Below are 24436 nucleotides of genomic sequence, written 5' to 3'. Positions count from 1 at the left end.
ATGCACCAGGCCTCTACTCTATATATAATTTGCAAATATCTTCTTCCATTCAGTTGCCCTTCTTGTTGATGGTTTAAACAATCTGTGTGTATATATATATTCATATACATATATAGTTGATTCATTAACATTGGACTCAAGGCCAATAGCACTGTAACCCATGTCTGAAATAAGTTTATCTAAGATTATTTTCTTCATAAGGCACATCACACCCTTCTTGCACTTATGTATACCAGACAGCACTTCAGTCTTGGGGCCCATTTTTAAACAGTGAAATCACCAACAAATAGGACAAAAATGCAACAACAACAAAAAAATGTGGCACAAAATATATCATGATAAGGACACTCGTTCATAGCATGAAAGCTAAAACAAGTACTGCATGGTTTTGTTTGACCTCAGCTGACTCGCTTTTAATTAGGAATTTTTATGCACAAAGCACCACTCAAAATTTTTGCCACCTCAAGAACTCTTTGAATATTGACTTTGGGGTTACAATTTTTGTGAGTAGACAAATTTGCAATTCAGAATCAGCAAGTAAAAAGGATAAAATAAATAAAATATATTTAGGGGCTAAAAGCCTTTGTTTCTGTCACCTCCTTTAATCCTAACAAAACAACACATGAGAATGAGCTTCAGAGAGATTAAAAAGGTCACAAAGCTAGTCACTGAACTTTGGTTTTCCCTTTATTTTAGACATACCTGTCGTGAAATCCCCCCACACACCCCACCCTTTATGGGTGTAAGGTCCCATGAGTTGCAACACACGCATTGACCCTTCTAAACTACTCCCATTAACGGGATACAGAACAGTTCCAACAATCCAAACATCTTAGGCTTTTGTGAGACCGGTCGGTTTCTGGCCAATCCCGGCTCAAGACCACACTCCTTCTTATCCTGGAACCTAAACCCAAATGGCTGGTACCGGGTTGAAAAGCTTGCTATTCAATGGCTGAGGTGAACTCCCGCCCCCGGGCCCGAATGTGTTCAGTTCAGGCTGGACATTTCCCTTTCGCAGTAGCACGTTGCCGTTTTAAATCTGTTGTCGGTACTTCAACTGGCGTCTGCCTTTCTCTTTTCCCGTGGTCACTATTATTATCCCCGCTTTGCAGATTAAAACACTGACGCTTAAATTAAGAAACGCTGATAGCCTTGCCCCGAATCCCGCGGCGGAGCTGGGCTGCCCCCCACCGGAGGCGAGGAGGCGAGGAGCGCGCGGCCGGCGGCCCGTAGGTGGCGCAGTTGGCGAGGCCTCGCGGCCGACCTGCGAGCCTTGGGCCGGAGGGCAGGTGGAGGGGGAGCCGAGGGCGCCTTCCGCTGCGCCCACATGCAGCGCGTCCTGGCCAGCGCCCTGCGCCTAGCGCGCCCCTGGAGGCCCCTTGCGGCCCGCAGCTGCGCCTCCGCTGGAGCCGCCCGGGACCCCGAGATCCAGGTGCGCGCCCTGGAGGGTCCCGACCAAGGTGAGCGCGCTCTCCCCGAGAGCACCCAGGAGGCGGCTGGGGCGAGCCGGGACAGAGCGCAGGAGGGGGGCGCCTGGCGCTGCCGCCCGGCCCAGGCGATGGCCGGCGCGTCCACTGGGCACGGTGAGACTGAGACAGCAGGGTCGTCTAATGTATGTCAGGATGTGTACCCAATCCCCTGCATCCTAGTCGAGGTTGCCCGAGAATGGGTGACCACCTTACTGGCCTCCCCGGCACGACTTGGAATGGGACTCTAGGTCAGTATCGGTCCTCAGTCCCCGGTGAGCCTGGGCTGCTGGGCTGCGAGGAAGGGAAGAGGAATGCTCGGGGGTAGGACTTGGCACCAGCACCCACCCCCGCAGCTTTAACAGGCGTGATCGCGCCCCTGGGCCAAGGACTCTGGCAAGGTCCCAAGGGGGCCGAGGCAGCGGAGCCAATCCGGTGACCGATCGAGGCCGCGATGGAGGGCGGAGGGAGAGGGCCGAGGAGAGCACGTCTCCTCCCTGCCGGGAAAGTTCGCTGGTCACTGGCGGGAAACACCTTCGATTGCACATTTTGTTTTGCTGTTATTGTTACCTACACCCCTCAGTCTTACTCTCGGGTCAAGGCTGTCCTCTTATCTTTCTCTCCAATCCTGTTTGTGTCAGAATTTTAATTTACACAGATGGCATTGGAGACTACATCTCTTATTTCCTCCCTCACCCCTTACTAACGTTTGAAGAGCTGCTTTGCTGTATTATTAATCTAGTTCCTTGCTCCCTGCTGTGGCACACTATTCCCTCGTGTGCATCCCCCACTTTTGATGGCATGTAAGGGTTGCTGAGTCTTAGAGAATACCCCTTGCTCTCATGCTTTGTTCATGCCCAACTGGCAACAGTGCTTGCCTAGATATTTTTCTTTGCCATTAAGAAACAGAGGCACACACTGGCCCGGTAGCTCAGTTGGTTAAAGTTCCACCCCCAACCAGGGCACATACAAGAAACAACCAATGAATGCATAAATAAGTGGAACAACAAATAAACGTCTCTCTCTCAAAATCAATAAACTGCCTGGCCAATGTGGGTCAGTGGTTGAGCGTCGACCTATGAACCAGGAGGTCACAGTTCCATTCCCAGTCAGGGCACATGCCTGGGTTGCAGGCTCTATCCCTAATATATCCCTACTGGGGGGCATGCAGGAGGCAGCTGATTAATGATTCTTTCTCATCATTGGTGTTTCTATGCCTCTCTCCCTCTCCCTTCCTCTCTGAAATCAATAAAAATATATTTAAAAATAAATAAATAAAATTTTAAAATTAAAAACAAACAAAAGCAGCTGCCCAGGGAAATTAAGCAATTTGAATCAGGTGTGACTTCAAAACCTGTGTTCTCAACTATTAGGTCATCACTGCCTCTTCTGTACAGAACACAGACTAGTACATCAGTAAAAAGTATTATCAGGGGTCACAGACCTTGCAAATAGCAGAATTGTTATCCACGGAAAACAAGGATCAGCATATTAAGCCTCTGCCCCACCATTTATTTTTTTATTTAAATATATTTTTTATTGATTTCAGAGACAAAGCGAGTGGGAGAGAGAGATAGAAACATCAATAATGAGAAAGAATCACTGATCGACTGCCTCCTGCACGCCCCATACTAGGGGATCCAGCCCACAACCTGGGCTTGTGCCCTAACCAGGAATTGAGCCATGACCTTCTGGTTCATAGGTCAATGCTCAACCACTGAACCACGCTGGCCAGGCTGCTCCTACCATTTAGAAGGTCATTGAGGCACAGGCATAAGGAGAAGCAGTGAAGAAGCATGAGGAAGAGACTCCCACACAGGAGAAACACCCCTCTCCTCCACCCCCCAAAAATGACTTGGGGCCATTCAATGTTCATGTTAGAAGCCACAGGCTCTGCCTTCATTTGGACCAATGGCATAAGAGTATTGTCAGACCCATTGTCCTTGAAAACAGGATTGGCTTGTTAACCACTCTTCACTCTTCTTTATGGCTCTATTCCAGCTCCTTACGTAGCAGGGTGTTCACGGTTCTCCACTACACCTGACCTTTCCATTTTACCTCTTCTACCCCATGGGTTCATGTTAAGCTGTCCCACCTCTGTGTTTTATTCTAGCTGTGCCCCTGATTTGAGTCCTCTCCTTTCCTCTCTGCCTATGTAAATACTTCTGGAATCACCACCCCTCAATATCCCTTTATTTTCCATGTATCTGGACTTGTCTCCCTCGTAGGTTGTTAGCTCGTTGAACGTAGGACTGCTAGCTGGGTCCAGCTGTTAACTTCAGCAAATTCTCTTCCTTCCTGGGCTTCAGTTCCCCCTTCTATATAATAAGGAGTTGTTAAGCCAATTGGTCTCTATACTAACTACCTCCAGTGGTTTCTGTTGACTCCTACCCATATCACCAAGCCTGTGATCCAAACCATCCAGACAAAAGTGATCCTACGTCAACTGCCAAGGAAATCATCAGCCAGTGGCTTGGTGGGTTTGGTGAATAAGGAGAGTGCAGTGCAGACCCATCTCTACTGCTGGCGCCCGGAAACAGCAATGTTCCTAGGATCAGGGCTCAAATAGAAGGCAGGGGCCCTGGCAGAGTCCTCTCGGTTTCTCCATGCATCTGTCTTTTTCTCACAAACTCTGGCTAACCATTTATGTGCATTATTTTTTTAATCCTCATAACAACCTTTTTTATTACAGTGGGGCCTTGACTTACGAGTGTCCCAACTAACGAGTTTTTCGAGATACGAGCCGTCTCTCGGCCGATTTTTTGCTTTGAGTTGCGAGCTAAAATTCGGGTTATGAGCCAGCTTCAAATACCCCACCGCTAGTTGGCGCAGCGAACGTCACAGTGAACGCCACATCAGCCCAGCATCACGTGTCTCACTCGTTCACTTTATGCTTTGACATACGAGTAATTTGAGTTACAAGCTCTGTCACAGAATGAATTAAACACGTAAGTCAAGGCCCCACTGTATTTCTATTTACAGATAAGGAAATTGAAGGCCAGGTGGGTAATGTAATGTGCCCAAGGCCATGGAACTGGTGTATGACTGAGCTATGGCTTGAGTGAAGCACAATACGATTTGGCAGCTAGTGTTTTGAGAGAGGAATATAAAGATGAAAAGAGGAGAGAAAGATGAAAGATGGGAGAAAGTCACCTAGAGAGAAAGGAATGACAGAGCAGGAAGGCGAAAGGAGAGAAAGTTTCTGTCAATCCCAGCACATCATTACTATATTAGTTTTCTATTGCCACAGAACAAATTGCCACCAAACACTGTTGCTTATAATAACACATTTATCATCTCATAATTTCTGTAGGTCAGAAGTACAGGCACAAATGAGCTGGGTTCTCTGCCTTGGGGTCTTCCAGGCTGCTGTCCAGGCGTTGGACAGGATTATGGTCTCATCACAGGCTTGACTGGGGAGAGATCCGCTTTCAAGCTCCTCACCTTGTTGACAGAACTCACTTGCTATGTGTATAGGACTGAAGTCCTGTTTTCTTGCTGACTGTTGGCCAGGAGGCCCATCTCAGCTCTCAGAGGTTTCCCACACTTCCTTGATAGCTGACCCTCTCCATAGGTCCACTATTTCCCTAGTGTGCACCAGCAAAACAGTCTTACCTACAGCGTAATCTAACCATGAAAGTAACATCTCATCACCCTTGCCATATAATTGACCCTACTCTTGAAAGTAACTTTTGGTAACCTTAGCTGTATTCTGTTGGTTAGAAGCAGTTCACAGGTCCTGCCCACACTCAAGTGAAGGGGCTGTGAACAGAGGGGCACTCTAGGGTCTGTCAGCCACAATGACCTTGGACCTAGACCAGTGATGGCGAACCTTTTGAGCTCGGCGTGTCAGCATTTTGAAAAACCCTAACTTAACTCTGGTGCCGTGTCACATATAGAAATTTTTTGATATTTGCAACCATAGTAAAACAAAGATTTATATTTTTGATATTTATTTTGTATATTTAAATGCCATTTAACAAAGAAAAATCAACCAAAAAAATGAGTTTGCGTGTCACCTCTGACACGCGTGTCACCTCTGACACACGTGTCACAGGTTCACCATCGCTGACCTAGACTGTTTTCCTCAACCCCTCTGACAGGGTTTCTCTGTTTCCACCAGTTTCTCTTCTGAAGCACCAGAGCTGGAGAGGACTGTGGGGACATCTGATTTCCTCTGTGGAACCTCCAGGCCTAATGGGCTCAGTGAGCTCTTTGGAAATTTCTGAGGCGGCTAAGGAAGTTCACTAGCCTGAGTGTCACAGGTCTCTGTCCTAGACCACAGTTTTCTCACTTCAGGCTGGACACCCTGTCCCTTGGGAGCTCTGAAACTTTCTTGGGCCCTTCTCTATGTCTCAGATCAACTCGCACTGAGAATGCCACCTTACTAAATACTGCTCGTTCTACAGACAAAGCTGAGGACCCCAGAAAACAAAAAAATAAATAAAGGGCCTTTGAATTCCAAAGGGTTGGTAAACACTCCTCTAGTCTATCCCGGACATTTTAGCAAAGGGAAAACAGCCCCTGCCCACAACGGTGTCTCTTCCCCACAACTGCCCCAGATTCGGGGGTGGGGTGGGGGAGTTGAGGCCAAAGTGGGGTGCAAGGGCCAGATTGGGTGACTCTGGGGGTGGTATTAAAGTTTGGACTTTATTTTTTTAAATATATTTTATTGATTTTTTACAGAGAGGAAGGGAGAGGGATGGAGAGTTAGAAACATCGATGAGAGAGAAACATCAATCAGCTGCCTCCTGCACACACACACACACACACACACACACACACACCCACTGGGGATGTGTCCGAAACCCAGGTACATGCCCTTGACCGGAATCGAACCTGGGACCCTTGAGTCTGCAGGCCGACGCTCTATCCACTGAGCCAAACCGCTAGGGCTGGACTTTATTTTGATGAAAAGGGAGGGGAAGGACATGGTCAGATTTGGATTAGAAAGGTGACTGTGAACCAAATGAGCAAGACAGGGAGCAAGACGGAGGGCCAGAGGGCCAGTTGGGTGATCCACGAAATAGAGTAAAACGCCCATAGCAGGTTAGTGGCTGCGATGAGGGCTCTGCGCTTAAAGATCTAAGATCTGTTTAAGAGGTTGAATTGGCAGGCCTTGGAGACTGAGTTTTCATGGGTGAGGGAGGGGGAAGCAACAGGTTGGACTTCTGGGTTCATAGTGCAATCCTTACTCACCAAGGGAACAGGAGAAAGGTTGACCATTTTGGTTGAGAGGTCAAGTGGGCAGTTGGATATTTAGGCCGGGAACTCAGAGGAGAGCTCTGGGCTGGCCAGGTGTGCAGGGCAGCCCTGGGGCTAGAAGAGGCAAGCACATGGGAGGTGCAGAAGAAGGGAAGATGAGCAAGCCCAGCTCCTCCGGACTCTCCTACCTCCTGACGCTGCTCTCCCTTTACTCCTCCAGTTCCCAAAGACACCGAAAGGTGGCAGAATACGTTACCCCAAAATATGCCTCTTTGTCATAAGGATTACTTTGTGCTAAAGGCATTTGGATTTCCCCTTTTCTTCCTGAAGAGGAGATAAATACTCCCCCGGGAAAGCTGTCCTCCCTGGACCAGGAGAAAAGAAACATTCTTCAACAGAGAAGCAAAGCCAAGAGAACTCTGCACAAACACATTTTATTAAAAAACGAAATTCTTATTTTCCTTTAGCCTCCTCACTAGTTTAGTTACCTTTCCGCAACTGTCTCTTTGTTCAACCTGCTATGAAAGCATGTAGGTTCCACCCTTTCGGGGGGGGCTCATTTCCTTATAGGGGCTCCCATGTCATGTACAACTTGTATAAATGTGCATGCTTTCTCCTCTTAATCTGTTTTATGTCAGTTTAATTCTCGGGCCCAGCCAAAAAGAATGGGCTTCTCTCCCCACCAACACACACACACACACACACACACACACACTTTTGCCTGCCTTGCTCTCCTAGTCAACCCTCAGCTCTCAGCCAAAAGGTCAGTTCCTCCACCAGGAGGTCATTGTTGACCTACACTAGGGTTCCCCATGGCCCACCCTATTCCTCCTACCTCCTTGTCCTTTTTATTCTGTGTTCTCATCACAGACAGTAATTACATCACTGAATGTCTGTCTTCTCTGTCGGACTGCAGGTTCTGAGAGGACAGGGCCTGGGCCTGCCTGATCTCTGGAATCCATGTCTAGTACAGAAGCCGACACATGTTAGATGCATTATTTAATTGTACAAATGATTGAATAAAGAGGTCCTGGATTGAGCTCTCAGGAACTTGGACTTTAAAAAATTGGGTAGTCCATTACCTATAGTAGTTTTCCCACCATACCTCATTCCTCAAATGAACGTTTTTACTTATTCTCACCTTGCTCAAACGCTCCCACCTGTGAAATGCCACCTGCAATCTCTAAGTATTGTATGCACGTACCTTACTCAAGACCTCGTATTTTTATTTACTTATATTAGGTTTATAAGCACCTTGTGGGCAGGGACTATTACATAACTTATAACTCACACAATTTCTTATATATTACAATTGTTCAATAGATAGTACAGTTTCTTTTTTCATTGCCAACACTTGATGGTTTGCCTGTTTATTTTGTTAACCTTCATCCAACGATATTTTTCCCATTGTTTTTTAGAGAAAGTGGAAGGGAGGGAGGAAGGGGAAGAGAGAGAGAGAGAGAGAGAAACGATGCGAGAAAGAGACATCGATTGGTTGCCTCCCACACACACCCCAACTAGGGCTGGGGCCCTAACCTGCAACCTTGACTGAGAATCAAACTCAAGACCCCTCGGTGTGCTGGATGATGCTCTAACCATTGAGCAACACCGACCAGGGCAACACTGGTTTTATTTTCAGATTTTTTCATTTTAGCCATTTTACTGGATGTATAGTCAAATCTTAGTATGCTTTTTTTTTTTTTTAAGAAAAACAAAACAAAACAAAAACAACTCATTTTTTGATACTAATACAATTAAACATCTTTCCATGTGCTTATTGGTCATTTGTATATCTTGTCGATTTACCTTCTTAAGAGCTGGGCTTTTTAAAAATTGAGGTGTAATTGACTTACGTTAGTTTCAGGTGTACAACCAAATGACTCAGTATTTGTTACACTGAAAGAAGCATCACAGGAAGTCTAGTTAAGATCCACCAGCACACATAGCTACACCTTTTCCCCCTTGTTCTGAAAATGCTTAAGATCTACTTTCTTAGCAGCTTTCCAATACCACAAACCCAGGACTTGTTTATTATAGACATGTGTTTAGTAAATGAGGTAAGAACTTTAAAAATTGGGTAGAAGAAAACCTAGAGAAGTGCAGGGTGTCATCTGAGAGGAAGGAGGAGGCCAGGAGAATGCGGGGCCACAGAGCAGACTAATGGTGTTACACTTCAGCCCAAAGCCAGCAAACGCACAACACTGCGCGTGAACCGTATGTACACTGGGTGTTGGTGACACATCAGTGTAGGTCTGTCTGCTGTAACAGATGTCCCACTCCGGTGTGGAATGTTGACATGGGGGAGGCTGTGCATGTGTGGGAGGCTGGGATATAAGGGAAATCTCTGTACTTTCTGCTCAATTTTACTGTGAACCTAAAACTGCTCTAAAAAAAAGAAAAGGAAAAAAAGCCACACAACTAAGTCTATGAGAGAGAGAGAGAGAGAGAGAGAGAGAGAGAGAGAGAGAGAGTAACAATGGCAGAGGCAGGCAGGAACCACTGCAGTGGTCATTGTCCCTCTCCCCATGTTCTCCGCAGTTCACACGCCCTTCTACTTCTTTTGTGAAGCAGAAAGGACAAGTGTTATTCTGTTTCATAGTCAGGAAAACAAAGCCTGGGCATGTGTGACTCCCATCACACTGCTGCTCAAGGGTGGAGGCTGCCCAGGCCCAGCCAGGAGTGGGCAGGCCAGAGGCCTCACCCAAGGTTTGCCCGGTCCCCTGCAGGAATCACTGAGATTCTGATGAACAGACCGCACGCCCGAAATGCCCTGGGACACGTCTTTGTTAGCGAGGTGAGAAATGGCCGACACCAGGGTGGGTGGGGGCTGGGCTGGGAGGTATCTGATGGGGTCTCCCCTGCAGCTGCTGGAAGCCCTGGCCCGGCTGCGGGACGACCGACAAGTGCGTGTCCTGCTCTTCAGAAGTGGAGTGAAGGGTGTGTTCTGTGCAGGTGGGTGTCCTCCCTTTCCCCCCACCCTGGGGCTCAGCGGGGCTCCCCCCAGCCTGCAGGGGTTGGGGGGGAGGGCCTTAAGTCATCTCTAGCATGGGACTCATTATTCGCATTTTACAGATGTGAACTCAAGACTCAGAGGTAAAATTCCTTGCCTAGGGTTACACAGATAGTAAGAGGTAGAAGAGAATTCAGTTTGAACTTGGCCTTTCTGACCCCCAAGTCCTTATTCTTTTGGCTACACCATGTGTTCTGACCCTTCTCTGAGAAAATGAAGAAACTGAATCAAAAACACTCACAAGGTCAGTGGCCAAGATGGGACTCTGTGCCCCTTTGCCCAGTCCCTGCCACCAAAGCTTTCCACTCTCCCTGCACCATTTGGTCCTCACAAGGCAAGCACCATGAACTTCTGTTCCATAGGAATACCACATCCCAGGCCCATAAGAAGCAAGTCAATGAGAGCTGAGCTGAGCTTAGAACCAGTGCTGGGAGGGCTGGAGAGGGGTAATGGGTCACTGGGGAGGCAGGAAGTGGTTGTGGAGAGAGGGGATGGGAGGAATATGGTTTTCAGGTTTTCAAGGGGATATAGCTTAGTCCCTCCATCTGAGCTGTTGGGATCTTGGTGCCCAGTGTGGAGCCTGCCCTGGCAGGACAAGTATATAGAAAACGGTCTCCCTGACCTGGCAGCCCTGGCAGAGATCCTCACCCTACCCTGTCCTCTTCCTTCATCTCCATCTCTGTCTGACCTCGATTAAGGTCACTGCCTGTCCCTGTTAGCACCACTCCTCACTAACCCAGATTAGCACAGGGAAATAGACAGGCTACCAGATGTCTGGGTCTGACCCCAACTTGCTCTGGAATCCTTGACCAGTCCCTGCCACTCCCTGGGCCTCAGTTTTCCCATCTGTCATAGGCTGGAACTAATCAAAGACTTCCAAAGGCTCTCCCAGCTCTGACTTGGTATCGTCTAGAACTTGAAGAGATTATCTTCACCCTCTACTCCCACCTCAGCCTCCTACCATCTGGGCTTTGATGACCTCACCAGCGTCACTATTCTCATCGACGTCCTTGCCCATCTCCATGCCACTGTGTCCTACATTCGCTTCTCAGTTCTCTCATCTTACCTGACCCCTCAGCCTCCCTGGACCCCACTGATCCCTCCCGCCTTTTAAAAAAATAACCTGTTATATAGTGATGCATGTCAGTTATTTTACAATAAAACTGGGGGGGGAGGGAATCAATAAATTTTTTATTTTATATAATTTAAAAATTGTGGCAAATACATACATGACACAAAATTTACCTTTAAACTATTTTTTAAGTGTTAAAATTCAGTGGCACTAAGTATATTTACAAGGTTGTGCAACTATCACCACTGTTCATTTCCAGGAACTTCTCATGAGCACAAAAAAACTCAGTCCCCATTAAGCAATCCCTCCCCATTCTCGCTTTCCCAGAGCCCTGGTAACCTCTGGTCTACTATGAATTTGCCAAAGGGGACAGAACATGAGTGTCGTCAGGCCTCTGGGTTTAGGTGATAAGTTTCTGTGACAAAGGAACCTGCTGACTTCTAGTGACCTCATACAACTGGAATCACACATTTGTCCTCCTGTGTCTGGCTTATTTTACTTAGAATAATGTTCTCAAGGTTCATCCATGTTGCAGCATGAATCAGAACATCATTCCTTTTTATGGTTGAATATTCCATGTATATTCACACATTTTATTAACCCACTGGAGGCCCAGTGCACGGATTCGTGCACCGGTGGGGTCCCTCGGCATCGTCTGCAGGGATCGGGCTGAAACCGGCAGACCAACACCGCCTGCCACTCCTGCCTGCCACTCCCGCTTATCCTCACCCTGCTGCACCTGCCACCACTGCCACTGCTGCCACTCTGCTGTGGTCTCCGGGCTGCGGTGGCCAGCCATAAGCCCTGCGTCTGGTGCCTGTTGGTCAGCTGAGTGGCACTCCCTCTGTGGGAGTGCACTGACCACCAGGGGGCAGCTCCTGCATTGAGCATCTGCCCCCTGGTGGTCAGTGCGCATCATAGTGGCCAGTTGACCGGTCGTTTGGTCGCTCAGGCTTTTATATATATATAGATCCTTTGGTGGACACAGGATTGTGCACACCTTTTGGCTGTTTTGAACACTGGTATGCAAGTGTCTGTTTGAGTCCTTGCTTTCCACTATTTGGAGTATATCCTTAGGAGTGGACTTACTGGATCATAGTAATTTTACGTTTAACTTTTTTGAGAGACCACCAAAATGTTTTCCACAGCAGCTGCAACATTTTATAATCCCGCCAGCAATGCATCAAGGTTCTCCACATCCACACTTGTTTTCTGTTGTTGTTTTTAACAGCCATCCTAATGGGTATGGAATGTGGTTTGGGTCTGCATTTCCCTAATGATTAATGATGTTAAGCATCTTTTCATGTGTTATTGGCCATCTGTGTATCTTCTTTGGAGAAAAGTCTATTGAAATCTTTGTCCTTTGTAGGGGTTTTTGTTATTGAGTTATAGGAGGTCTTTATATGTCCTAGATATTCATCCTTTATCAGATAGGTGATTTGCCAATATTTTCTTCCATTCTGTGGGCTGTCTTTTCACTCCTTCATAGTGTCTTTTGACATTAAAGTTTTTTATTTTGAATTCCAATTTTTCTTTCTGTTGTGGCACCTCTCCTTTACGACCCACTCCCTCTTCCTCCCTGGATTCCCTGACCAATGCTTCCTCATGTTTCTCCTTCCTCTCGGGCTGCTTCTCCTCAAGTCTCCTTTGCTGGATCTTTAACAGCCTAGGACTCCGTAACGGGTTATTTCCCAAGGACTGTCACCAACCCCTTACTTGCAGGTGCAGACCTGAAGGAGCGGGAGCAGATGAGTGAGGCAGAAGTGGGGGTCTTTGTCCAGCGGCTCCGAGGCCTAATGAATGAGATTGGTGAGGGTCCAGAAATGGGGTGGAGGAGGGCCCTGCTGATCCCTGCCACCACCACCACCCCCGCCCCTATTCTAAAGAGAGGACAGTTTCTATTGTAAGCTCTGTGGAAAGACAAATGACTCTCCCAGGGAGGATGGGCACAAGGAATCGTACGAGGAGGAGGGTGACAAGAGGGTTTAGAGGGCATTTCCTTCACACGGGCTCAGCCTTTGTGCCCTGCTGCTTCTGACCCCCACCACCCACCCCCTGACCTCAGGCTTCACGCCTCGCTATTCCAGGGGAGCCACGTTTCACCAAGCATGCTTGCAGGCTTTGACATGGTTGTCCCTTTGGCTGGAATATCCCTCCTTGGCATCCTGAACTTCTTACTCATCCTTTAATACCACCAATACCTCCTTCTTCTCCTCCCTGACCCATCCTCCAAGCTTCCTTGATCGCCTGGGTCTGTCTTCCCATGTCTGACTCAATTCTGTGTTCCCAGCACCCAGCACAGGGCTTGCCTCACAGAACAAGAAGGGAAAACAGAAAGGGGAGTCCCAGAGTGGCCAGCAGGGGAGGGGGCCTGAGCAGGGAATCATCCAGCCCATCTCCCCACTCTGGTTCCTAAGCTGGTCCCACAAATTTCCCTATTGGAAAATCCAACTTCTACAATAACCTGGCTGAGGCCCCCAAATCTGAGACCAGTGAGGCCCTCTCTAACCTCGAGTCCCTGTCCTGGTCCCGCAAAGCCTCTCAACCGGAGCCCTTCTTCGTCTCCACAGCAGCCTTCCCTGCACCCACCATTGCAGCGATGGATGGGTACGCCTTGGGTGGAGGCCTGGAACTTGCCCTGGCCTGTGACCTTCGCGTGGCAGGTACTGGGCAGGGGGAGCTGGGGAGGAGAGGGTGAGTGAAACAGGGTAAGTCTGGGCATTCTGTGAAGTCAGCCACTGCTCTTGGCTTTCCTACCAGCAGATCTAAAGGCAAAGGGGAGGACACAGAGGGGAAGCTGGTTCCGCTCCTGGCCCAGCCCCTGACCCTGTAGACCCCGTCACCCTCAGCACAGTCTCCCTCAGCTCCAGAGTGCTCCTGCCAATCAGAGCAACTGCTGGCAGGACAGGAACGAGAGCCCAGAGAGGGACGGCAGAGCAGGACAAGACTAGGTGTTCAACCTTCCAGTTCTGTCCAAGAAGCTTTACTTAGCATGTTTTGAACAAAGGTGAGGCAGGGGCAGTCTGTCACCAGCCCAGCTAAACACAAACATGCCTGGGCAGGAACACTGCCCTCTGGTTCATTGTTCAGAGCAACTGAGCCTTGAAGAGTGGAGGGAGGAGGTGAAGAGCACACCTGGTTACATTTTAACCTTACTGCCTTGGGTAGGTGCACAAGGAGGCAGAAAAGTCTGTGCCATCACGGCGCTCCGACTTCCCTTAATGCTTTCTCCTGCCACCCGGGAACATTTGAAAATGTGCAACTCCAGCCATAGGAGTAGCTTATATCTACACGATGCACATCAACAAAAAGGCATCACAATACCTGGTCAGGTCATAGCCCCGACTCTGCTTCTCACCTTGTTGATGTTTAAGGCAACTAACCTGTAGGGTTTGGGCAATAGGAGGGTGAGTGTAAAACCCCTCATAGGCAGGAGAGGTGGCTGTTCCCTCCTGCCTGGCTCAGATGGCCAGAGGGAACTTAGGAGAGAAGCTTGTAAGAGGAAGAGCTTCTCGGAGGAAGCAGAACTCAAAAGAAGGATGTGGACTGAACACAGGGAAATTACAGACTAATGAAAAGCTGGGAGGGATACCTGGTGGGAGCCGGAGTCATTCACACTCTAGGCCAGACCGTAGCTGCAGTGTATGAGACAGAGAATCCAGTAACCCACAAATAGGTAGTGGGCACCTTCCAGGAACCCCTTCCTTGTTCCTCGTTTGATCCTTAGCAGCTCTTTGAAGCAGGCAGGAGAGTGGTAATCATCTTTTTCCACCTATGAGGCTCAGAAAGGGTGAGAGACTTGCCTGGGGACGCACAGCCCCCACCCTCGACCTCCGTGGGAATGGTAGGATGAGGACCTGACCTCCAGGCCAGGGCTCTTCCAAAGGCAGAGCCTGGAGAGGTCTGGCTGTGGCCAGAGCATGATGGGAGTGGTTGGCTGAAGGGGCGAGCAGAGCCCAGAGGTAGGTATCACTTCTCCCCAAGGACTGGCACTTGAGAGGGTGGGGGCTTTACTCTGTTTATGCAGCTTCCTCAGCTGTCATGGGGCTGATCGAGACCACCCGAGGGCTCCTCCCAGGAGCAGGTAACATCACCCACAGCACCCGTCCTCCTCTACCTGCCCAATTCCTCCATCTGGAGTACTTCCCTGCTTCTCCTCCCCCCACCCCCACACCCCGTTTACTAGGTTCTGTCCTTCTAGCCTAACTCAGAATCTGCTTCTGAGAAGTCTTGGCTGATGCCCAGCCTGGGCCTTCTCTGGGCTCCCACTTCCCTTGCTGACTTACCATCCCCATTCCATTCGGCAGGAGGGACCCAGAGGCTGCCTCGGTGCCTGGGGGTGGCCCTGGCGAAGGAGCTCATCTTCACAGGCCGACGACTGAGTGGGACACAGGCCCAGGCCCTCGGGCTGGTGAATCACGCTGTGGCCCAGAATGAGGAGGGCAACGCTGCCTACCACCGGGCACGAGAACTGGCCCAGGAGATCCTGCCCCAGGTGTGTTGGCAGCCCCGCACAGGAGGGAGGGCCTGTGCCACGGGGGACACACGTGTGGGGAGGCCACGGCGTCCCACAGGGCCAATAAGATCCATTTACCCAGACTCATAAAATTAACCCTCTTTGAATTTCGCGTCCATTTAGCCATCCAGTAAACAAAATTAAGTCAAATGTTAAAAAATGAAAATTGAATTCTGAGGGACTCTAATGGGTTTGAACATCTTCAGAACAGTACCGTCCAAGAGAACTTTCTGAGACGGTGGGAATGTTCTATACTTGTGCTGTCCACTAAAGCAGCCTCTAGCCCAGCCGTGGGCAAACTACGGCCCGCGGGCCGGATCCGGCCCATTTGAAATGAATATAACTAAAAAAAAAAAAAGACTGTACCCTTTTATGTAATGATGTTTACTTTGAATTTATATTAGTTCACACAAACACTCCATCCATGCTTTTGTTCCGGCCCTCCGGTCCAGTTTAAGAACCCATTGTGGCCCTCGAGTCAAAAGTTTGCCCACCCCTGCTCTAGCCACAGGTAGTTCTGCCAGGCCAAAGCCTTCAGCAGGACACCCTGGATCTGACTGATGGGTCTCCAAGAACCGGAGGGCTTCTACTGGCTTCTCATGACTCTGACAGGACCCAGAGGTAGGCCCCAAGTTTCCATAAAGATATGAACACAGCTGAAATGGAGCTGTTTTACTAATTTATAATAAATACTGACTAAGCCCACATGGAGCATCTCCCATCCATCTTAGGTACTTTCATTAGAACAATCCAGCTGGATTGATTATCCTCATTGTATCTATAGTGTAACAGACCCAGAAAGGTTAAGTGACTTGCTCATCAAGGTCACAAAAAGTGACTGTAATACCATACCAGAGAGACAATACTGGTATTTTGGTATTTATTTTGCATAATATAAAAACTACATACGATGTAAAAACTAGCATTTTATTTTAATGTACAATAACTTCTAAAACTGTAAAACTAATGCATTTCAAATATAAAAATCTGCAAACATGTTATAAAACAAAAAAAGTCTATAAAAATGTTTTCCATTCATTTTAGTATTTACAGATAAAACTATTTGAATTAAATCATGAAAATTAAGTATTTATTTTTTTGTTTTTTTTTTAAATATATTTTATTGATTTTTCACAGAGAGGAAGGGAGAGAGATAGAGGGTTAGAAACATCGATGAGAGAGAAACATCGATCAGCTGCCTCCTGCACATCTCCTACTGGGGATGTGCCCGCAACCCAGGTACATGCCCTTGACCGGAATCGAACCTGGGACCTTTCAGTCTGCAGGCCGACGCTCTATCCACTGAGCCAAACCGGTTTCGGCTATTTTTGTTTTTTTAATATTTTTTTCAGAGAAATTTATTTCAGAGAGGAAGAGATAGAAACATCAATGATGAGAGAGAATAATTGATTGGCTGCCTCCTGCAAGTCCCTCACTGGGGATCGAGCCCGCAACCTAAGCGTGTACCCTGACTGGGAATCGAACCCATGACCTTCTGGTTCATAGGTTGATGCTCAACCACTGAGCCATGCTGGCTGGACTAAGTATTTATTTTGGAAAAATCTTTCTCTATCTCCTATTTAATCCTACCTTCTTTTTATAACTTTGAGAGCTTTCTTGAGGGCAGGGATTATAACTTTAAAAAACTGATAGTTTGATTTAAAAGAAAGCATGTTTTGTCTTTTCTTTTTTTAGTTTCATCATATATAAATGGAGTGTCTGATGGTGCTACTCTACCAATTTTAATGCTATCAGATTTCTATTATACTTAGATCAGCAAGTATCTGATCTAAACAAAACTCTATGTGACTCAAGGTCGTGGCTGGCTGTACCTTCACAGAGGGGCCTACCTAGCAAGACTGGTAGACGGAAGGGTTGTTTTTGCATAAACTGTGTAACTGGGTCTTTGAGCTTGATTTAGAGATGATTCTGATTTCAGATCTCTTCGTATTCTAAAATAATGGTATTTATACTAATGTAAGTACTAGTATTTCAGTACTTGAAAGTAGCTTTGCGTTCCAAAACACCAGCATACCAAAACTATAATCACCAATCCCAATGCTGGAATGTCTGATGCAACCTAAAAAAAGTAAACCTTCAACTTCCAGCCAATTCCTGGATGGGGTGACTGCCAGGTGTGGTACATGGCTACCCTCTGGTGGACAAACCACTAAGACGAGGGAGTCAAATGGTTCCAGAGGTTAGGGCCCAAAAGACTTTTAATGAAGGCAAGGCCTACAACTTAATACTCAGATTTCCCCCCTAAATAGTAAATACACATTTTGCTTTAAATATAGATTTGGCTGTTTTCTACTTTAACATACTGCATCACAGTGTGACTCACTGTTCTCATTTCCAAATAACGTTCAAATTATTAGATTTCTAATAATCCTCACATTTAAGTATATGTCTATATACTTAGAAACATACATATGTCTGCTAGCACATACACATACATATGCTGAAATGGGAACCTCCAGGAAATCAGGTTAAAAAAAACAAGGTGCATACTAGTATGTTTCTTATTATTCCATTTGTGTAAAAGGTGTTGGCGCGACATGCCTTTGGGGGGAAGGGTCAGGAGAAAGGAGACTTCACTTTTTGTTTCATACTTTTCCATACTGTTTGAATTCTTCACGATGCACATTTTAATTTCATGTTTTTAAAATGTCTCTTAGAATTGGATTAGCCTCTAAAGTTATGTTCCTTGTCCCCTAAACCATTCTAAAAAGAATTGAGAGTTATCCCATCTACGAAGAGGGAATATGCTAAATGACTGCCCCGCCCACAGCCACAAGATGGGGGCACCCAGTCCCCTCATTCCCGCTGGGGCGCCCGGCCGCTCCATGTGCCTGCCTCCGGAGACCCCTAGTCCCCTCAGCCTCCCAGCCGCCCCAAGGTGCAGGCAAACCTCAGATGGCGGCTGCCTAGCCGCCCAGGGCCGGCCGAGGCTCAGGTAACCAGGTCTGGCTGAGGCTTGTGCTGCCGTCAGTGGCAACAGCAGAGGTGTGATGGGGCGTCACCTTCCTCTGATTGCAGGGTCGCCTCCTGTCCCTGAGGGCTCCCAGACTGTGAGAGGGGGCAGGCCAGGCTGAGGAATCCCCTCTCCAGTGCATGCACCGGACCTCTAGTTTATATATGAGTATATACAAGGGTGGTCAAAAGTAGGTTGCAGTTGTGAGTATGCAAAAGTTTATTCTTGTATTATTTATAAATGTATTTTTATTGATTTCAGAGAAGGGAGAGAGATAGAAACATCAATGATGAGAATCACTGATTGCCTGCCTCCTGTACACCCCACACTGGGGATGAAGCCTGCAACCCGGCATGTGCCCTGACCGGAAATCGAACCTTGACTTCCTGGTTCATAGGTCAATGCTCAACCACTGAGCCACACCAGCCAGGCACTGTATTACTATTTTTTTATATATATATATATTTTTTTATTGATTTTTTACAGAGAGGAAGGGAGAGAGAGAGTTAGAAACATCGATGAGAAACATCGATCAGCTGCCTCCTGCACATCTCCCACTGGGGATGTGCCCGCAACCTAGGTACATGCCCTTGACATGAATCGAACCCGGGACCTTTCATTCCGCAGGCCGACGCTCTATCCACCGAGCCAAACCGGTTTCGGCACTATTTTTTAATTGTTGTATTATTTATTATTATTACTAACCTACTTTTGCCCACCTCTGTATATTTATTGACCTCATTCTTTTAAACAACTGCACTTTTTCATTCATGGTCTGGATGTGCTATTATTTAACCAGTACTCTAATGATGAACATTTATGTGGCTTACATCTTTTTGCTACTGCAAAACAGCTGGAGTGAATAACTTTGTACATCTTAGTGTACTTGTAGTTGTGCATTTGCAGGGTAGATTCTACATGGAGTTGCAACATCAGAGAGTATGTGCCTCGCCTGTCTGGTTTGTCTCAGTGGTTGAGTATCGACCTATGAACCAGGAGGTCATGGTTCGATTCCCAATCAGGGCACATGTCTGGGTTGTGGGCTCGATCCCCAGTAGGAGGTATGCAGGAGGCAGCTGATCAATGATTCTCATCATTGATGTTTCTCTCTCTCTCCCTTACTCTCTGAAATATAAATATAAATATATATATATATATATATATATATTTTTTTTTTTTTTTTTTTTTTTTTTTTAAAGAGCATGTGCATCTAACATTTGCCAGTTCTTGCCAAATTGCCTTCCCCAAAGCACTGTACCAATTTACTCTATCAATAATGTATGCAAATACTTGCTTCCTAATCCTGGCAATAGTGGGAAATACCAACATTTTTACTACTTACCTAGTCTAAGGTTAAAGGGGCACCTCACTGTTTTGATTCGCATTTTCTTAACTAGGAGTAAATCTGGGAGCCCCTTGTGTTTATATTTTTCTGTGAACTACCTTTTCATATCCTTATGAATTTGTTGGAAAAATACTAGCTTTTTATAAATCAAGAAAATTCATCTCGCCCTAACCGGTTTGGCTCAGTGGATGGAGCGTCAGCCTGCGGACTCAAGGGTCCCAGGTTCGAGTCTGGTCAAGGGCATGTACCTTGGTTGCGGGCACATCCCCGATGGGGAGTGTGCAGGAGGCAGCTGATCGATGTTTCTCTCTCATCGATGTTTCTAACTCTCTATCCCTCTCCCTTCCTCTCTGTAAAAGTCAATAAAATATATTTTAAAAAGAAAAAGAAAAAAAAGAAAAAAAAAGAAAATTCATCTGTCATAAGTATAACAAATACATTTTCCCAGTTTTTTACTGTTGCCTTTTATTTGTGGTGATTTTCCCAACTTCATTTTTATGTAACTAGCTTTTTCAATTATGGCTTCTATGCTATCAGACTTTAAAACAGTCATTCTTTTTTCTGATTAAGTCTTACTTATAAAAACTCCAAATACTACGAATACTACAGGCAGTAAGTGCATCCTTTGCCTGGAAGTGGGGCTGGGCGTGCAGTGCCAGGCCTGTTGTGGCACATGTTAACTGGAAGCAAGACCAGAGAAGCGAAGATGGCAGCTTTGATGCTCTTGCTTCCCAGTGGCTGTGCAAAATGCCCCCTTGGGATTTCAACCCCGGCGGGTCAGACCTCAAAGCCCAAGTTCCTAATCCTGACCATGCTTTAACTCTGCTGCGGTGACACTTGCTTGCAGTAGAGGCTGGCATTTGCAGAGCTGAGGGGTAGAGGAAGGGAGCAGCAGGGGGAAAGGTGACTGGGAACTCTATCCAAGCTCCACCTCTGACTCACTGGACAACTGCCTCACCTCCCTGAGCCTCCATTAAAGACGGCACCATCCTGGAAGGGTGGGTAGCACCACTGGACAAGTCTGTGGGCGGGAAAGCACGTTGTAAATGGCTGTATTCATAGGAATGAATGAAATGACAAGAACCCCATAGGGTCAGGATTGGGCAGGTCAGGGATCAGTCAGGTTTCCTTTATAATAGAAAAGGAACGTCGACTGAGAGCCAGAAGGTGCTCACACTAGCGGAACATAACACTTAGCAGAAAGCTAGAACTCCGCCTCCCTGTCCACATCTCTCCCCCAACCATGGAGCTATATGCCTTTATTTCAACCCCCCTGTCAGCATTGATCCCCTCCTCAACCAAGCTCTTTCTTTTCTCTAGGCCCCCATTGCTGTTCGGCTGGGCAAAGTAGCCATTGATCGAGGAATGGAGGTGAGAGGGCTCTGGTCAGGACTTCGGTCAGTGGGGTGGCTGGGAGGCAGTCTGACAGCACAGCTGGGAAGAACCCAGGGACTGGATTCTTGTAACATCCAGTCCCTGAGTTCTTTATGTGCCTTAGTTTATCCATCTACAGCATGTAACATTTGACCAGGTGACATTCCAGATTCATTTTATCCTCATCCTTCTCCCTTGGAGGGAAGGAAACAGGTTCAGAGAGGGTAAATGACTCATCCAGGTCACAGAGCCAGTAATAAGAACCAGGTCTGTGTGGTTCCCAGTCCATGTTCTTGGGTTTGTGCTGATGGTCAGTGATGTGGCCTCAAGGAGAGGGCTCAGGGTGGAGTCTTGGGTGCAGCTAATCCATCCCTACACCTCAACTTACTTGATTGTACATCACACGCTGAATCTAGAGCTGAGCCGAAAACTGGGACACAGATAAGTCAAATATGGTCACAGCCCCAAATGTGGGGAGGGGGGTAGATACAGACTCAGATCACTAATAAAAGGGTACCAAGCAGAGAGATACCCTGGAGAGATTAAAGCAGCACTGTCCCGTTGGGTGGTGCTGAGTTAGAGGATATTTTCTAGAGTTGGGCCTTGGAAAGGACGAGAATTCCAGAAAAGGCAAAAAATATGAGCAAAAGCAGAGGGATGAGTAAACAAGCAACTCGACTGAATGGGAGTAAGGGGTGAGTGAGAACAAATCATGGAAGTTAGGGACATGGGTTCTGGTGCTGGGCTGTCTGGGTTCAAAGACCTGCTTTTCCACATACTGCTGTGATTTTAGAGAAATTCCTTCTCCTTTCTATACTTCAGGTTTGTCAACTGCACAGTAGGGATGATAACCTTTGTTGTTAAGATTACGTACATGCAATACTTCTCTTAGGAGAGTGCTTGTTGAGCAGCAGTAATAGTAGCACTGAGCAGTAGAGGCTGCGGAGTTGCCAGGGACCAGATCATGAAGGCCCAGGACCTTCTTCCTAAGGGCAATGAAAGCCTGAAAGTTCACTAATGGGGGTGACAGGAGGCATGGTGAGGCAGCCCATGAGGAGAGAACACTGTCTGTGAAGGCGCAGTTCATGCACAACCTCCTCAGCACTACAGGCTGTGCAACCCTCCCCCTGTGCTCACAGCCCCTATTTGTCCCAGCATGGTTTTGTCAGTTATGGTGTTCTCTCTCCAGGGAATTCCTTATCATCATCATCTCTGTGCATGATTGGCATACAGTTAAGACTCAGTAATTCTTTGCTGGAGGAAGCCATGAACCAACAGAATAGTGTAGGCAGTAGGGTGGGCTAGCTCTGTGTAGATGGAGGTGGGCAAGGTCAGGCTTACTCAGGTTCCTTTCTTACAGGTGGACATTGCATCAGGGATGGCCATTGAAGGGATGTGCTATGCCCAGGTACGTGGTCACTGCCAAAGTCCATGCATGCTTGTAAGCAGAGGCTGGGCCACAGTGGGGGGCTCATGTGCAATCCATGACCAATTTAGTAGGTTCCTCCCAACCCAAAGGGTCTCTCTCAATGCCACTTGCTCCTCACAATCAGCCTGGGCTGATCCCAGAGGATCCACACTGCTTCTCTCTGGGACTGTTTCCTCAGCTATCTGGTGGTGGTACATTCTGTCCCCACCTAGAGAATCACAGAACACAGATGTCCTTGAGAGGAAGAATGGCTTCCACGGTCTCTGTACCAGCGGCCACTTAGAGGTCAGGTTAGAGTGGGATGTCAAGGCCTTGCTTATTACAGCCTGCAGCTGTGTGTGTTTGACGGGGGGGGGGGGGGGGGGGGGGGGTGATAAATCTGGGGCTGACCTATTTAGACCTGACGCCTGGGTGAGTCAAAAAGTACTAACCTCGAGGTCAACAGATATCAAACGTACTCCTACACAGGGGGTCGTGGAACTTGCAGGGCCTGGTGTGAAAGAGCTACACCCAGGATCAAAGCCAATTTCTTACTGTGACGTCTCCTATCAGACTGCTGCAGGAGACTGTCAGTTGTTCGGAGGCATGTAAGCTGGGACAAGTAGAGGCCAGTGACAGGCCAGATTCTGAAGGCGCAGCCTGCCTTCTTCAGGAAACTAAGGAGCCATGAGGCCCATACCTCTGCATGGCCCGATACCAGAGTCCACAGACAATAGAAAGACTTGGACCCTGCCTTGTCATGGGCTGGACAAACTTGAGCAAGTCCTTATTGGCCTCTAGCCCTGCATGCCAACAAACTAATATTCTGTTGTTGTTTCAGAACATCCCCACCCAGGACCGGCTAGAGGGCATGGCAGCCTTCAGGGAGAAACGACCCCCTAGATTTGTGGGCGAGTGACTCCCATACAACCTCAAAGGGAAATTTGCAGCATGACTGCCCTCATTCCACATCCCTGGGCTTTAGTTTTCTCACAAGGACAACAATGGATATAAAATGACGGATGTGGTGCCTGGTACTAAGGTGCCGACCTTGCCCCCTACCGCTATCACCATCATTCCCCTCCCCGTGTCTATAATCACTGGGGCACAGTTTGCTTTGGAGAATGCCTGTCTTTCCCTACTCGAATGATAAACGAAGGATTAAAATAGATCCCCTCTCGCCTTTGTAATTGTTGGCTCTCAGGCCTGATCTCTGCCTCTCAGTGAGCAGGTGCTCACCAGAGATGGCAAGAAGTAATACGAACCCCCAGTTGCTAACTATACAAGAGAGATCATAAGGAAACCCTGGAAGAGGATCAGGTGCCAGGGATCAGACTGCAGACTCCAGCTCTCTACGTTACTCACTGTGTGCCTTAGCTTCCTCATCTGTAAAATGAAACTGCTGTGAGGGTTTAAATAAATAAAACGCCTCCTGTTCAATAAATGTGAGTTATTAATGTACAGTGTTGCGAGAACCAATGGAAATCATTGCTGTAAAAACCTTTTTTAAACTGCAGGGTGGCAGGCCACTCTGTACTTGCATTAAACAGACTTCAGGAGCATCGAGAAGGAAGCGATTAACTGACGGAGAGAATGGGGGGTCAGCAAATAGGTAGGTAACACTGGAGTTGATGCCGGAAGAATCAGTAGACATTTGATGCAAAGAAGAGGAAGGCTGAGGGGAACGGCATGAGCAAAGGTGAACTAGAGGAGGGCACACGGAGGAACAACGGGGGGCTGATATGCACGTATGCACACTGGTCTCGGGAGCCCTCTTGCTGCACTAAGGCAGGGGAAGAGAAGGCTCCTCCCACACCAGGGCCCACGGTCATTCTTTAACAGAGTTAAGCTTTACCTGAACTCCTGAGCCTAGGCCCAGAGTCTCTAAGTCACGGGCATGGACACATACCAATAATGTTGTTAATTTGCTGCTAAATACAAATGTACTCCACGGCCGTGCTCATTTCCTGAAAGGGAGAGTAACACAGAACGGCCCGGCCTTAGAATCAGCCCCAACCTCTCAAGCTGCTAACTCGTCGGGAAAGTAGTAACCTTACTGAACTTCC

The 24436-nt window shown here is 47.6% G+C and overlaps 1 protein-coding gene across 4 annotated transcripts; it reads left to right on the top strand.

The window, feature by feature from the left end:
• Window positions 1-1256: 1256 nt before the first annotated feature.
• On the top strand, window positions 1257-23855 carry ECHDC2 (enoyl-CoA hydratase domain containing 2). 4 transcript variants are annotated; one of them, XM_070405145.1, is made up of 10 exons: window positions 1257-1460; window positions 9398-9465; window positions 9536-9623; window positions 12476-12562; window positions 13327-13416; window positions 14781-14837; window positions 15061-15248; window positions 20909-20959; window positions 22323-22370; window positions 23212-23855. In XM_070405145.1, the coding sequence occupies exons 1-10, from the start codon at window positions 1328-1330 to the stop codon at window positions 23287-23289; spliced, it is 888 nt and encodes a 295-aa protein (XP_070261246.1). In that variant the 5' UTR covers window positions 1257-1327; the 3' UTR covers window positions 23290-23855. The 4 variants fall into 4 exon arrangements, with proteins under 4 accessions (XP_070261246.1, XP_070261248.1, XP_070261245.1 ...); XM_070405144.1 differs by having other exon boundaries at window positions 1258-1460; window positions 13324-13416; XM_070405147.1 differs by lacking the exon at window positions 12476-12562 and having other exon boundaries at window positions 13324-13416.
• Window positions 23856-24436: the final 581 nt, after the last annotated feature.

The sequence above is a fragment of the Myotis yumanensis genome, unplaced genomic scaffold (genome assembly GCF_028538775.1).
Source record: "Myotis yumanensis isolate MYYU_CA2020_CCGP unplaced genomic scaffold, mMyoYum1.0.hap1 SCAF_2, whole genome shotgun sequence".
Classification (NCBI taxonomy): domain Eukaryota; kingdom Metazoa; phylum Chordata; class Mammalia; order Chiroptera; family Vespertilionidae; genus Myotis; species Myotis yumanensis.
The sequence above is the reverse complement of the archived record's forward strand: the minus strand, read 5'-3'. Positions and strand labels throughout refer to the sequence as shown.